At 25.6% G+C, this 16,172-nt stretch overlaps 2 protein-coding genes across 2 annotated transcripts; both read right to left on the bottom strand.

Annotated features, from left to right (window-relative positions):
* Window positions 1-29: 29 nt before the first annotated feature.
* Window positions 30-1,592, bottom strand: BO95DRAFT_504132 (phosphoesterase superfamily protein; the record flags this gene model as incomplete). The annotated part of the gene is made up of 3 exons (XM_025591116.1): window positions 30-830; window positions 883-1,435; window positions 1,582-1,592. 3 exons carry the CDS (start codon window positions 1,590-1,592, stop codon window positions 30-32), a joined length of 1,365 nt encoding a protein of 454 aa, XP_025439082.1.
* A 697-nt stretch (window positions 1,593-2,289) lies between these two features.
* On the bottom strand, window positions 2,290-3,435 carry BO95DRAFT_475834 (flavonol reductase; the record flags this gene model as incomplete). The annotated part of the gene is made up of 2 exons (XM_025589887.1): window positions 2,290-2,965; window positions 3,027-3,435. 2 exons carry the CDS (start codon window positions 3,433-3,435, stop codon window positions 2,418-2,420), a joined length of 957 nt encoding a protein of 318 aa, XP_025439081.1. The 3' UTR covers window positions 2,290-2,417.
* Window positions 3,436-16,172: the final 12,737 nt, after the last annotated feature.

Here is a 16,172-nt window from a genome sequence, read left to right as displayed (position 1 = left end):
TCGTAATCGTTCCCCTGTACGTAGTCTAATCACTTGCGGAAAGGCACCGGCTCGGGCAAGGTGGCAGGAGTGTCGTTGCGAGCCCGCCACTGGATCAGATGATCGAAGGAAGGCGCATACTCGACACGAGGGGTGAAGGGCTCGAAGTCCCAGAGATAGCCGAGAGTGCGCAGGATCGACGAGGCGGAGTACGACACAGTTTCGCCCTCAACGTCTGTACCCTTCTGCTCGACGTAGCCCTTGCCCACCCACGGGGAGATTAACAAGGTCGGAATACGGCCGCCCAGGCGGTTGAAGGGGAAGGTGTATTCCTCGCCGCTAGGAGTGGTAGCGGTGTAGGTCAGGTTGTCTGGCGCAGGAGCCAGAGGAGGAGGCACATGGTCGTGGAAGCCACCGGTCTCGTCGAAACTAAGGATGAACAACGTGTCTGACCACTGTGGGCCATTGCGCAGGGCCTCGTAGACCTTCTTGATCAGCTTCTCTCCATCTGAGATGAGTCCGCTGGGGTGCATCGAGTTGGTGCCCACGCCGCAGCAGGATGGGTTCAGGTACGTGAACTCGGCGAGATCACCCGCCGCTGCGTCAGTATAGAACTGCTCCAAGGGCTGGACCTGGTTGGTGCGGTTGGCAGTGTAGATCCAGTCGTAGAACTCGGCATCCGGACCCGTGCCGCCCGCGGTATCGTAGTAGTTGATCCAGGTGTGATTTGTCTCACTCAGCTGCTGGAAGATGGATCGCTGCGGGAAAGCGTGTACGGTGAAAGCATCATCATTGCTCCCGTGGCCGTAGGAGGTTCCCGAGGTCAAAGCCGCCCGGTTCGGATCGGTAGGCTGCACACGAGTTAGCATTGCTGTATTACATATGCCGCATTGGATGACTTACACCTGGGATATCGGAGTGCCAGTGATTGAAAACAACATAGTTCTGCACTAGCTGGGTGAGAACTGGCACCTGGTCTTCGGTGTAGTAGTTCATAACCTGGGTGGACAGCTGGGTGCGGTTGGCTTTGCCACCGTATATCCGCAATTGCTCGTGCACAAAGCCCTGTTGGCTAGGAGTCAATGCGCCCGAGGCGATCGCCTCATTGTCCGGCGTGAACGTCCCGTAGAACTCGATGTTATTGCCGTACACCGCGTGGTCAGGGTCGTCGGTGACCGAGTCATAGTCCCACGCCGCGCTGCAAACAGTGCCCTCGGCTGGGTTGCTCACGTTGTAAGGGTTGCAGAAGGGACCGTTGTTGATGGGGTTCTCGAGTCCCTTGATCGTCTGTCCACCAAGAAGGTTGTCGACGGAGCGGTTCTCCATCACCAGTACCACGACATTCTTAACCTTGTCTTTGAGGTTGCTGATGGATGAGTGCGAGTGGGCGTGCCGTGAGGAGGCACCGGGCAGGGCCGAGGCAGCAGCCGCAAAAGCCAGAAGGCCGACAAGGGCACTAAAATGCATGATATGTAATGTCTAATGGTGACAGTGACAGTATGATCAACATGAAGGAATATGTCTTGCTATTTATCCTCGAAGGCAACCCGTCGCGGGTTGAGGAATCGCAGCTGTCCCTCCATGATTCTCCCACGTGCCTGCCTGGAATGCATGGATGGAGAAGGCCTCATTGCACCTGCATCCTCCGACGGACTATCGTACCCATCTGCATCGCGCAGAGCGGACAGAATCCGGGTATCTGGAGAGTGTCAATCCCGTTGACAGACGGTCCTGACACCAATGGGAGAATTGCTGATGACCACGAGAATGGAAAGTAGAGACTCCGGCCGTTGTCCCTGGAGATCCCTGCCTTTTCGATGCAGGAGATCGGCAAGCCCGTGGGCCTCCCAAGAATGCGTATTGGCCGGTTGGAGCAATCCCGGCTGGATGCATGTTGCTAACAAATGGACTACATTCAGATGCCAAGATAATGTTCAAGAAATGCAGAAGAGAAGCTTGAATCAAAAGGGCAAGTCTGCGTGGATGTGGAGAAAGAGCCGGCGGGAAATGGCCGATGTGACACTATAATGGGGTCGCGTCAAACCAATCTTTTTCACGTCAAATACCACCATGCAGCCTCTCAATTTTGGATTTGTCCGTTGCTGTCTCCCACCAAATATGTGATGTGGGTTAAGTATTCTTGAAGATTCTAGAGCTGTGTGGCCCCGATACTGGAGAATTGTTGTCATCTTGCAAGGAATGTAACTTAACTTACCTCGGCTGAGCAATCCGTCTAAATAATTGGTAGGTTACCCCGCCCTGCACTCAATATTGTGAACAGCGCAACAAACTCAACGTTTACGGGTTACACACTTTTCAATAAACCTCAGGAACAAAAATTACATTGATAATCATTACAGATCCACTTCTCCAAAGTCGCTTTCCTCACTCGCATACATCTTTCTCGCCAGACATGAAACATGCACCAAGACGGACGCTTATTCAAAAGCCAACTGCTGGTCTATCACATCGCTCACTTGTTCTTCCATTCCCTTCCATGTCAACCCCAGCTCTCTCTCGGCCTTTGATGTGTCGAGCACATAGCTTGGTCCTTCCTGGGCCTGGATACCGATGGGCAGATCGGGATAATGTTGACGAACAAAAGCCTCAACATCTGCCCATGATCTCGGTGGTGCGGCCAACAAAAATGACTGCAGTCCCTGTATAGAGCTATCCAAAACCTTTACATGCGCAGCAGAAACGTCGTGAACATGAACACCCCGGTACTGAGTGGCGAATAGCTTCCCCGTTGTGATTGCCTGGTACAGCATGCCACAAGTGCCGCCCAGCTGATCGGCTGATTCCTGTGCGTGATTGTGGCCGAAGACAAAGACCGGATGCAGAGTAACCACTTCAAATTTGGGATGCTGGTCACGCACAAAGTCCAGCGTCGCTTTGTAAGACGCGATCTTGCTGGCGTGATACTGATCCAATGGGTTCCACGAAGCAACTCGGGCTGGGTCGACATCTTCAACCTCCGTCGTTTCTACCACAAAACGTGTCAGTGGGACTAGTGCTCGAGACATTTCATCGGAAGAGAGCCATACCTTTCACAATCAATCCATCTCTAGTTGGCCCCAACGGAATGATTGACAACGCCGAGGCAGTCACGACAACTTTCTTGATGCTTGGCACCTTGAGCGCGGAATGCAGGATCGAAACAGTTCCTCGTACAGCAGGGCTTAAGAGATCATCCCCGGCACCAGGCAATGGAGAGGCCAGGTGCAAAGCATAATCCGCTCCCTGTAGTGGCTCGTCGAAGCATCCATCAATTGTCAAGTCGGGAACGACAGCGAACTCTAACTCCTTTGCATAGCGGTCATAAATCCGCTCGAGCTTGGTCGCCTGCTCGGCACGACGGACGACCAAGCGCACGCGATAGCCAGCTTTCAGTACATCCCAGACCACCTGGGAGCCGATGAAACCGGTAGCACCGGTAATCAGAACAAGAGACATATTCTAAGACGAGGCAAGGAATTTAAGTGAATTGAATTGAATCGATGTAGATAGGTCTGAAGCAACTACTTCCCATTGCCGGTCTACGAGCCTGTTATACCACAACTATACCTCCAGGGCTGACAAATGGACGGGCGAGTTTCTTTGTATACCAGTAGACAAGATCTGAGAGGGATTAGTGATCAGTACCTCGGCTTCCGGTACATCTGATTTGATTGGCTCCAAGCAAGAGTAAAAGGCATTCTAACTCCAGTCATCGATGGCAGTTTACGAGTTATAGCCAAATACTATACGAGCCCTACGAGGATACTGCTGTCGGTGAGGCATGTTTGAAGATTTGGTAGAGGTGATTAACCTATATCTTGAATTCATGACGTCATTCATGGCTGCCTCGGTCTCGATCAACATTGCTCTAGTATATTCAAGTGGCAAGCGTGAGAGGATTATCATCAATAAGCCTCTCAATTACATTCTAGAAGATTTGCATGATTTATATTAGAGAAGCGTCTTAGTTATACATCTATGTGTAATTATGGCAACGAATCTTTGAGGCCGGTGAACCTCAACAGATTCCCGGTAAACCCGCTCGAATATATACATTAATACATAGCAGGCCAAGGGGGTCTGTATAGAGCCTTTTCTACTGTTAATAATAGTAGTATTTAGTTATAAAGAGTGATTATTGGTTATCATACAGTTGTAATACAGTTACAATATAGTTATAGTATAGTTAGAATACAGTTGTAGTAGTAAAAAATAGTCTTAAAATAATAAATACTATTATATAATAAAAAGAGTATATTACAAAACTGTATATAACTAGTATTAAAAGTGGATTACTTAATAATTAATTTTAATACTAATAGTTACTTTAAACATTATAGAAGTTTCTTATAGTTTATTTTTATATTAGATTAGTTATCTCTCTATTCTTTAACTATAGGCTAAGAAGTAATAACAGTACTATTAAGATTTTTAAGTATATAAAATAATATTTTAAAATATAAAAATAATAGAAATCTTTATAATATTTTATATAAAGTTAATATTCTATATATACTGTGTTAAAACTGTTGAGGTTAAAAAAGTACAAGCAGACTTTTATAAAAAATCTAATATAAATATTTTTTTAATATTAGAATTAGGACTTATTAGAGCCTATTTACTTAAATATTTAAAATAAGAAAATACTAATAAAAAATCTTTTCGAATTACTTGTAAAAGTTTTATAAGAAAAAATACAGAATATTAATAACTAAGATAGTATATAATTCTATAAAAAAAATAGAATAGAATAGAATAATATTAAATAAATAATCAACTATAAAATAGATAGGAACTAATAAACATTAGTAAGTATAATATAAAGAATATAAAAAACTATAAATTAACTATTTAGAAATCCTAATATAACTCTAAAAAGATAGTATTATATTATTATACTGGATTAGAATACTCTAAGAGTACTCTATTAAGTATATTAATAAAAATATTTTAAAAATTTAGTTTATTAAATAGACTTTTAGTCTTCTAAAATCAAGTTATTTAAACAAAACATATTTCTTAATTATAAAATTATATTTATTTAATAGAATATAGTAATTTAAAAGCTATAAATATAACTAGCAGAACTTTAAGATTAATTAAACTTAGATAAAAAAACTATAATTCTAAGTATTATTAAACCCAAGTCGCAGAAACTGTCGAATCCGATCTATTCAAAAAAAATAGATTATAAGATTATATAATAAAGCCCGATCTGCCCAGGTCTTATAGATTCTAAAAATAAAAATAGAAGTAATTAAAGTTAAGATTCTAGATAGTAAAAAAGTTGTTTTATATCTATCTATATTTCTATTTTCTATTTAATATATTATAGTTTATTAATAGCCTATACTCTATAGTAAATAATAAAAAGTATATTCTAATATAAATATTTAGAACAGTAAGATTTCGAAGCTATTTATCTTTTAAAACTAGTAGTTTATTTATAAACAGTTAGCTAGTTATTTATATTATAAAAGATAAGACTTATTATTATTAAATATAAATCTTTTTAGATCTTAAGATTTAAGTAATAAAATAACTATAATAAAATACTAAAAAGCTTTTTAACTATATATAATAAATTAGAATATTATTAGAATTAGAATAATATAGTATATTAAAGTTGCTAAAATCCCTTGGGTAATAACAGCATAGATCCGAATAATATATTTTAGTAATAAATTTAGTTTAATTTACAAATAAAATATTAGAAGTAAAATTAAAGTATATTTAAAATATTTTTAATAAAACTAAGTTTTATTAGCTTTATATTATAAGACTAGTAGAAGTAAAATAAGTACTTATCTAAATTAAAATAATATCTATATCTAAAAATATTTAAATACTAGCAGACAAGGCTAATAAGTAGGTCTAGTAATTTTTTAAAGTACTATAAAGTATTTCTTTATATTTTTTAGATTTAAAATCCAAAGTATAAAGTTTTAAAGACGGAGACTAAGACTCTTCTAATTTAAATAAAAAATATTATATAGTTAACTAAAAATAAGATCTAATAATAATATAAGTAATTCGAGTAGTAATAAATAAGATAATAGATTCTTTAAATTAAAAAACTAAATCTGCTTAATAGGTAAAAAAAGACTCTTTGTATATTTTTAGAATAATTTAATCTTAAAGTAATACCGACCGTATAAAAGAAAGTCAAACTTTAAGTTATATCTATTATTTTTTAAATAATAATAGATATAATATCCAAACTTAGTACTATAGCTTTAAGTACTAGAATTTTTTACTTATTAAAGCATATTGCTGGTAAATATAATAATAAATATAATAATAACTATATATATTTTATAAAAATATATATAAAATTCTTAAAAAAAAGTTCAGATTTTTTTTTAAAATATTTGAATACTATCTTCTATTTTTATACTATAAAAACCCAGTATCAGAGTAAAAAAATTATTTAAATAATATTATTTCCAATAAGTTAATTCTATTAAAATAAGATAAAAAGTTTTTAAAGCTTTATATATATTTTAATATACTCTAAAGTTATTAATAAATAGTAGAAATAGAATTAACCGGATATTAGACTGCTTAAATAACTACTAGAAATAGCTATATTTATAATATTTAATCTTTAATTCTACTTAAAAAAAATATATCTTAATATATTATTAAAACTTGCGAGTGGGTAGATAAAATATATAAAAAATAATAATTAAATTATTATCTAGAATAGTCTAATAAGAAAGTATAAAGTTAACTTATTCTAAGACTAATAATACTAAGATCTTTAAATATTCTTAATATTTAACTAAAAAGTAAAAATAGTTATAATCTAGTTTAAAAAGACCAGAATAGTTTTTATAAAGTCTAAATAGTTAGTATTATTCTAATATTAGTTATATAATTAGAACAATCTAGTTACTGGTAAAAAAAAATATTCGTTTATCAAATCCTATAAAAATAATCTAATTATATTAAACAGAAATTCTATAGTCCCAGAGTATCTTATAATTCATCTAAATAAAATCATCTAATAGTAATAGATCTTTATTAAAAAAAAATATATACTTATCAGATATAGTTATTAGAGAGAACTCTTATATATAAAAATATCAAAACTTAACTAAATTATTAAAATATTCAGCTATTTTAAAATATAGCTTTTTCTAGCTAAGTTGAGATAATAAAATATAATAAAATAGCTCTAAAAGATTATATATAATCTAAAATTTTTTTAGAATTTTTTTAGTAAGATCTTCTTTAGGCAATAACCAAGAAGAGGACTATATTATTAGATTAATATTAATTTTATATTTTTTAGTTAAAAAAAAAGATAAAAATTTTTTAACAGCTTATTTAAAAATATCTAGTTTTTTTAAAAAAGTTTAAACTAAAAAATTATTAAGTAACTGAAATATCTCTATTAAGCTAGTATAGTTCTTTTAAAAAATCTCTATACTAAAAGTCCAGATTCTAAGAATAAGAAGAAAGTTAGATAAAAAGTTTATAAGCAGAATTAGAAGCTATTTATAAAAAACTAATCTAACAAACTTTTATCTATTACAGGCTTAAAATAAGAAGAGTATTCTAAAAGAAAATATAACCTATCTTAAAATATATATATTTTTATTAAATAAATATTATCGGTATTATTAAGAAAGATATTATTAAGAAAAATATTATTAAGAAAGATATTATTAAAAAAGATATTATCAAGAGAGATATTATTAAGAAAAATATTATTAAGAAAAATATTATTAAGAAAGATATTATCAAGAGAGATATTATTAAGAAAGATATTATTAAAAGAGATATTATTAAGAAAGATATTATCAAGAAAAATATTATTAAGAAAGATATTATTAAGAGATATATTATCAAGGGATATATTATTAAGAAAGATATTATTAAAAAAAACATCTAAATTTATTATATATTAAATTATTAGTAATATATAAAATATTAATAGAAGAAAGGCTTAGTATTAGTCTAATATTAGAATATTCTTACTATTAGATTTCTGTTTATTAAATAAATAAAAAGTCTTAGTTTCTAAATAAACAAAAAGTTAGTTGAATTATAGATATAATAAAAAAAAAAATATATTTAGTAAAGCTGTTTGATTAAATATCTTAATTTCTAGATTGTTAGACCAGCGAAGAATATAAAAATCTGATTTTTTTATTTAAAACATATTTTTAGCTGTAAAAAGAATTAATATATAAAGTAACTAAAGAACTTAAAATAATAGAATAAAAAAAAAAACTACTAATAGTATAGTATCTGCTAAAAAAAAAGAATAGAGTTTATAAAAAAGTAGGATTAAACCCCTCTTTTTTTAGTAGACTATATAATAATAATAATACAAGTTAGATTACTGTTATAAAATTAGTAAAGATATATTATTATAAAAATATTAATAAAATATTAAGTTTAAGAATTATAAATATTAATTTAGAGGTAAAAAAAATAGATATAAAATATATTTATAAATATCTTATAGTATACTTAAAAAATAGATTTATAGTATTATACTATTAATTAAAATTAAGATATATTTATATATTTTAGTATACTAAGTAGTAGTACTAGTAATTAAAAGAATATAAAAATATCTTCAAGTTATTAATTACTACTACTTAATATTATTAATAAGCAGTATTAAGAATAGTTATTATATTCTTTTTAATTATAATATTTAGAAGAAGTCTATTTATTCTGCTTATATATTATAATATACTTTTCTGAAAACTTATCTTTTTAATATAAAGTTAAAGAAGATAACCCTGATATTTTTATAAAATAATTTAAAAAAATCGCTGTAGAGAACTTCTAAAAAAATATAAAAACTATCTATTTTATTTTTTGGATTATAAATATATATCTTATTCTCCGTATAATTTATATTCTTCGTGTATATTATAACTATAATATAATTATTTATTTTTATATTTTACTTTTCTATGTCTAAATCCTTATATTTATATAAAAATAAAAGAATAAGAATAAGTATACAGCTTCTTACCAGACTTAACAGAGTAGTAAGATAAAAGAAACTTAAGATTTTTAGTAAAAAGCTGCTTAATATAGAAACAGCAGATAATATTAGTATTCTTAATTTTAACAGTCTTAAGAATCTGTAGGAATTAGTTAAGAATATACTATTATTAAAAGTCTTTAAAAAAAAGATAATAGTAATAAAATATATATAGATAAAACCGAAACAGACACGGTAACAGATAGTTATATTCTAATAAAAAATTTTAATAGTTTTAATACAGCTTATCTTACAGAACTTTTTATATATATTATATAAATATTAGAGCGCGAGTTATAGCAGAGCTAAATATTAAAATTCTTAATCTTAAAAAAATATTTTTTATTAATTTAAAAAGAAATTAAGTATTAGCCGATATTTACTATTAACTTTTTTATAGGCGGATATTATAAATATATTATATTAAGACTAATAATCTTATTATTAATCTTTTTAATCTTATAAAGCTGGATTAGAAAGTACTAGAATTATAATTTAATAATAACAGTATTAAATATAAAAATATATATACAGTATAGTTTAGATGTAAGATTAACTTTAATAAATAGATTAATATCTAATAATCTAATATTCTTAAAAATACTCTATTAATTCTAGTTAGAAAATTAATCTAATAGTCTAAATTAAAAAACTGCTTAATAAAGCTGTAACTTAATAATAATAGTATTAGATATTAAAGTATATATGTACTAAGTATAGCTTAAATATAAGATTAGTCTTACTTAATAGATAAATAAATAAAATTAAATAGTAATATTCTTTTTATAATAAAAAACTAAGTTTAAAAACTAATCGGAAAAAAAATAAAAAAAAAATTAGATATATTCTTTAACAGTCTTTTTAAATTTTAAATTAAGCTTATTTTTTTGTTCTATTTTTTAAGCTATACTAGAGACCTTATTAGAATTACTAATATTAAGAAGATTATATATAAAAGAATTTGCAGTTATTTTTCTATTTAGCTTATTATTTATATTAATTTAACTCTGATAATTCTAGATTCGTGTATCTAAAACTGCTTAAAAAAAAAATCTGTAATAAATAGTTTCCGAAACTCTTTATATATATATAAACTGTTAAATATTTTTATCAGATACTTACAGTTCTATTTATATATCTAAGTAATATAATTATATTTTTTTTTTTTAATAATTTTAGATATTAATTACAGCTTGGCATACTGCTTTATTAAATAAGCCCGAGTTATAAATTAAAGTATATTATTTAAAAATCTAATTAATTAATTTATAATAAGAAGATTAGAGATTTTTAGACTTATATTTAAGCTATTTTTATTTTAATTTTAAATAGTTATTAATAGAAACTGTTTTTTATATTTAGATAAAAATATCTGCTAACCAGCAAATTTTATAAATTAAATTAAATATCTAGTATAGTTAGTTAAAATTATTATACTATTTAATACAGTTTTTCTGCTTTAAAAACAGATAGTCGAGTTATTTATAAGCTTATTATTCTGTAAGATATAAGATTTAGAATTTTTATATTTTAAATAGTTTTCGAATTTGTTTTTTTGTCTTTTAGTATATCAAATAACTTAGTTTTAATCTTTTAAATATTATCTTTATTAGCTATTAAAGTTGGGAATTATTAAGATTTAAAAAAAACTACCGGTGAGTAAATTATATCAATTTAGTCTAAGCTTTAGAATTTTTTAATTATTATTAATTATGGCTCTCAGGTTTTAGTAAAAAAATCGGAATCTAAATAATAGAATCCGACTTAAACTGAAACAAAAACAAAAAATTATTTTTAAAAAAAATAAAATTATAAGCAGCCTTAGATATTTGGATATTCTAAGTAAAATATTAAAATTTCTGATTTTCTATCTCTGAAAGTTTAGAGGAGTCTTTCTAATAATTAAAAGAAAAATACAGAAATTCTAAATTTAATAATAAATATTTTATTAATCTAGAACTAGATAATACTGGACTTGATTAAATAGTTTTCTAAAGATTCTTTATTCTCTTAATTTATTATAATATATACTGAAAAGTAGGTTATAATATAATCGGAGAATTTTAAATCTTTATTATAGATTCTAAAAACTAATTTTACTGCTGAGATTAAGATAATTTATATAAATTAAACTTTTTTAAAAATTTTAGAATTTAAGGATTATTTTAAATAGACTTTTTATTAAAAATATAAATAGAAGTAGTCTTTTGTTTTTTTATTTTCTATAATACTAACTGACTTTAAGCACCTTTTAGATCAGATTTTTTTTCTAACTGTTATAACTAATTAGTACTATATACTATTTAGCTAAATATTATTAAATATTATATATTTATATATATTCTAATTTCTAAGAATTGTCCACACATGCAGTATTAACTAATAATTATAATCTAAAATCTAAACTAATTTTAATATAAAATCTAATATTAAAATAAGCAAAATATATCTATTTTATTATATAATAAACTCTGGTAGTTAGGCTGTCTTTTTCTAATATTTATTTTTTTTTTTAGAATCTAATCTACTTACTAGTATACTAAGTCAGATTTAAAACACATCCAGTTAATACTAGAAAATTATTTAAATTCTAATTCTTACGCGTTGTTTTATATTTTATATTTTTAATTATATAATTTTTTAGACTTTATAATATAATTTTATTTTTTATATTATAAATATATACTTATCCGAGACGTGTTCTATATATAATAAGTTACTATATTTTAAAAGCTTATCTTTACTAAAAAGAATATATATTAGGCTAATATATTTCTCTTCGAATAAATCAATAAACTAGAAGAAACTTGGATTAAGCTAATTTAAATATCTTCTAAAAAGCAATTTGTCTGGATATATTTCTAGTAATTTATTTAGTATTTTTTTTTTTAATATTAGTATTTTCTTTTTTAATATTAGTAGTTTTTTTTTTAATAGTAATATTCTCTTCTCTAGCAGTAGCAGTCTTTTTAATATTACTAGTATTTTCTTTTTTAGTATTAATAGTTTTTTTTTTAATAGTAGTATTCTTTTTTTTAATATTAGTATTCTTTTTTTTAGCATTAGCAGCCTTTACTTTAATCTTATTATTTTTTTTTATTTTTTTATATGAATTTTGTTTTTTGGTATTTCTAGAGTTTTCGAAAGCCATATCTTTAAGTAAAAAAATAAAAGTCTTAAGAATTTATTTAGAATCAGTAATATTACTTTCTTCGGGGGATATTTTATCTTCAAGATATACTATCTTACTATTTTTTATAACAACTTTAAGTATACTAATATTTTCTTTTTTAGAATCTAGAATTAATACTAAAGACCTTAATAGTTTAATTATTAAACTAAAAAAAGCTTTATTACTCGACCGGTTGTTCAGTACTATCTAAAATATATTAAAAATATAATATTTAAAGATATAAATAATTTTTTTTTAATCTAACCGCTAAAAACACTCTATAGCCTGTTTTTTTTAAATATATAACAATAGTATACTAAAAAAGTATATATTCTGGTAAAATCTTTAAAGATTAAGACCAGTTGAGTTAAGTTAAAAAAATATAATTAAAATTATATATTTTTTAAATTTTTTTATAAAATATATAATAATATTAGCTTTTTTTTTTGCTATTAGACTATTATAAATTATTTCTACGTCAAATCCGGCCTCTTATAAAGTTATTAGAATATAAAATTTTTTTTCCGGAAACTATATCTATATAATTAACTTTTTTTTTTTAAACTATATTAATATATACAGAATTTCTAGTATAACTTATATTTTTAGTATTTCTTAAATAAGTATAACTAGTTATTTTATATTTACTTATAAATTATTTCTACTTTTCTGTTGAGGTTTAGATTATATATAAAATATTTTAACAGTAATAATATTTTTAATTTATTTCTGTTTTTATAAATATTATATTTATTTAGATATTAGTTTATATTTTTTTTGCAAATTAACTGCTTTAAAAAAATCTATTTTTAAAAAAGTTAGTTTAAGCAGAATTATACCAAGCTATAAAACTTCTAAAATTAATTAATAAAAATATATTATAGTCTACCGGTATTATAGATTTTCTCTGTCTAACTAGTTAAATATTATAATATAGTAATTTTTAATCCAGTAAGTTTTATAGACTTTTTATTTTTTAAAATTAAACTTTATATTAAATATTTTATATATTACAGAAGAAATATTCTTACCGATTATCCGGCTATTTTTAAATAGAATTGTAAACGCGAGAATTCTCTAGATTATTAAATATTTTAAAAAAATACGAAACTGTACTAATTATATTTTTTTATCTAGATTTATATAAATAATATATTTTTTAAAAAAAATCTTGCTGAAAATAAGATTTATATAATAAATATCTAAAAATATAGTTAGAATCTTTTTTACAGCTGCCGGTCTTATTATTTTAGATATTAAACATCTTTTAAAAAATAATTATAAATATCTAATAAAATTACTGTTATAGTTATTAAAAAAAAATATTATTATAAATAGAAGATTAAAATTGTTTCTGATCTACTATACAGCCTGGGATATTTCTAATATCTTATTATATAAATTATAGGTTTTATTTAGAATAATAAGCCCAAAATAATCTTTAATATTATTAGAATAGTTTTTTAGATAATTTTCTTTATTTTTAAACTTATTTTTATACTTATATATATACCAGGCTTTAATATCTAAAATATTATAGCGGCTTTTAAATATATTATAATTATTTAATACAACTGTTAAATATTATTTTTATTTAGTAAAGATTTTATAATTAGCTGTTAATTTATTATTAATTTATCTAATATTCTTCCGGCTTTATATTTTTTTATAGTATATATATAATACTAACTATTTTATAATATTTAAAATCTTAGTTTATTATTAGTAAATCAGATATAGTAGTATTAGTACTAGAATCAGCTTTTTTAGTTTTTCTATAATAAGTTTATTTTTAAACTTGGTTTTTTTTCTAAGATATACTATATACTTTTAGAAGTTAATTATAAAAATCTAATATTAAGATTTTTTAGATTACTTATTATAAAAATAATACTAATAGATTATTATATTTTTTCTAGTCTAACTGTATCCGCTAGTAATATTTTCTATACTATTTTCTTAATTATAATCTTAATAATAGTCCAGATTTTAATAAATTATTAAAACTTTAATACTGTAGATATAATTATATCTAATAAATACAGATACTCTAAATTTTTAATTCTAAGATTTTAATAGACTTTTAAATAATTTTTTTTTTAATAATTAAGATTATTAATAGACTGCTGGATTTACTCCAGCTTTTTAAGCTTCTCGGAAGTAATTTTTATTAGATTATTTTTCTTACTTATTATCAGTAGAGCTTTAAAATCGGATATAACTAAGTATTTTAATATTTTAAAAATATTATTTTTAATATTTTTAGTAAACTTTTTAAAACTATTTTTATTCTTATTTTTATTTATTTTTTCGACGAGTTTTTCGGCTTCAGTAAGATTTCTTAACTTACTTAAAATTAATACTTAATTTATTTTTACTACTAATCAGAAAAACTTAGTTAGATTATAAATATTTAATTTATAAAAGAATTATAACTGTTTTTTTCTGCTTAAGGCCTCAGCTTGCTACTAAAGCTTGTTTTTACTAAGATCTAATTTAAAAACTCCGGTTTTTAAGTCTTTTATATTATTAGATAGCTTTATTACTATTTTTTTTATATTCGTCTTTCTCTTTTTTTTAATATAACGATCTAACTTTTTAGTTTTATATAGGTTTATATCTTCTATAAGAGTTCTTTATATTAGTCTAATATCTAATATTTTTAGTTATTTTACTTATTTTTGAAGTAAACAGTTCTAAAAATAGAAGTTTCTTCTAATTTTTAGTTGATTTAACTAGATAAGTATATTATAATAAGAATAATATAGATCTTCTAGATAGTCTTTTTTTTTTTATTATTACTTATATTCCGCCGAAAGAAAACATCTTTATAATTTATCTTATTAATATATTTTATTATTTATAAAAAGCAAGTAAAATAGTCAGCTTTATTCCAGCTCTACTTATTTAAAATAAATACTAAGAATTATTATTATTTATTTATTTTATTATAAACCAGATACTTCTATACTGTTTCTAGTAAGATACTTCTTCTTTTTCTTTTTATATATTTTAAGCAGTTGTCTTACAGTTCGATCTAATATAATTTAACTAATAATAATTTCAGCCAGTTAAGCTATGATTTATATAAAATTAAATATAATATTTTCTATAATTCTGTATATTTTTTTTTAAGATTAAATTTTATTACTTACTTATTTTTGTTCTTATTATTATTATCTAAATATATATTATCTAGAAGCCTTCTATATATAGCTAATAAACAGATTAATTTATTATACAGCCCGATTATATTACTAGATATTATAGAGAATTACTATATATTATAGAAAATCGCTGTATATTACAACGAAGAAGAAAAGATATTATTATATATTATAAAAAATTACTGGGCGTTGCTCTATAATTTTAAAAACTACTTATAAAAAAATATTAAAATCTTAGTTTTAAAGCTGAAATAAATACTGAAACTTAATTTTATTTATTTTACTTATAAATAAAAGAAGGTAGATATTAAGAATATTAAGAATATAAATTTTAAAATATATTTAAAAAAATAAAAAGATTAGTACAGAGAATAAAAAAATAAAAAAAAATTAATAAAGAAAATAAGAAGATAAAGAAAGATTAATATAAAGAATAAAAAAATAAATAATAAAAAATATAAAAATTAAAATATATTATATAAAAAAGAGATTTTAGCCTTTAGTAAATAATTATATATATAAAAAATTAAAAAGACTATATTAAGAAAAAAGTAAATAGTAAAGTAAGGTTTTAATAAAATAATACTTATTTTTAGTAAGATTTCGATAAAATAATATCTATTTTTAGTAAGATTTAAATAAGATTATATTTACTTATATTTTAGTTTATAAAATAAAACAGTTATAACAATAGTTTGAATTACTATTATAAATAAGTATAAATAGAAAATATAACAGTTAGTATAACTCTAAGATTAAAGTATATTATAATAATAAATAGTATAAAAACTACTTTAGATCTAGTAGAAAAGGTATAGTTTTAGTATAATCTATTATTTAT

Source organism: Aspergillus brunneoviolaceus (genome assembly GCF_003184695.1).
Source record: "Aspergillus brunneoviolaceus CBS 621.78 unplaced genomic scaffold BO95scaffold_64, whole genome shotgun sequence".
NCBI classification, from domain to species: Eukaryota; Fungi; Ascomycota; class Eurotiomycetes; order Eurotiales; family Aspergillaceae; genus Aspergillus; species Aspergillus brunneoviolaceus.
This window is presented reverse-complemented; position numbering and strand designations above follow the sequence as displayed.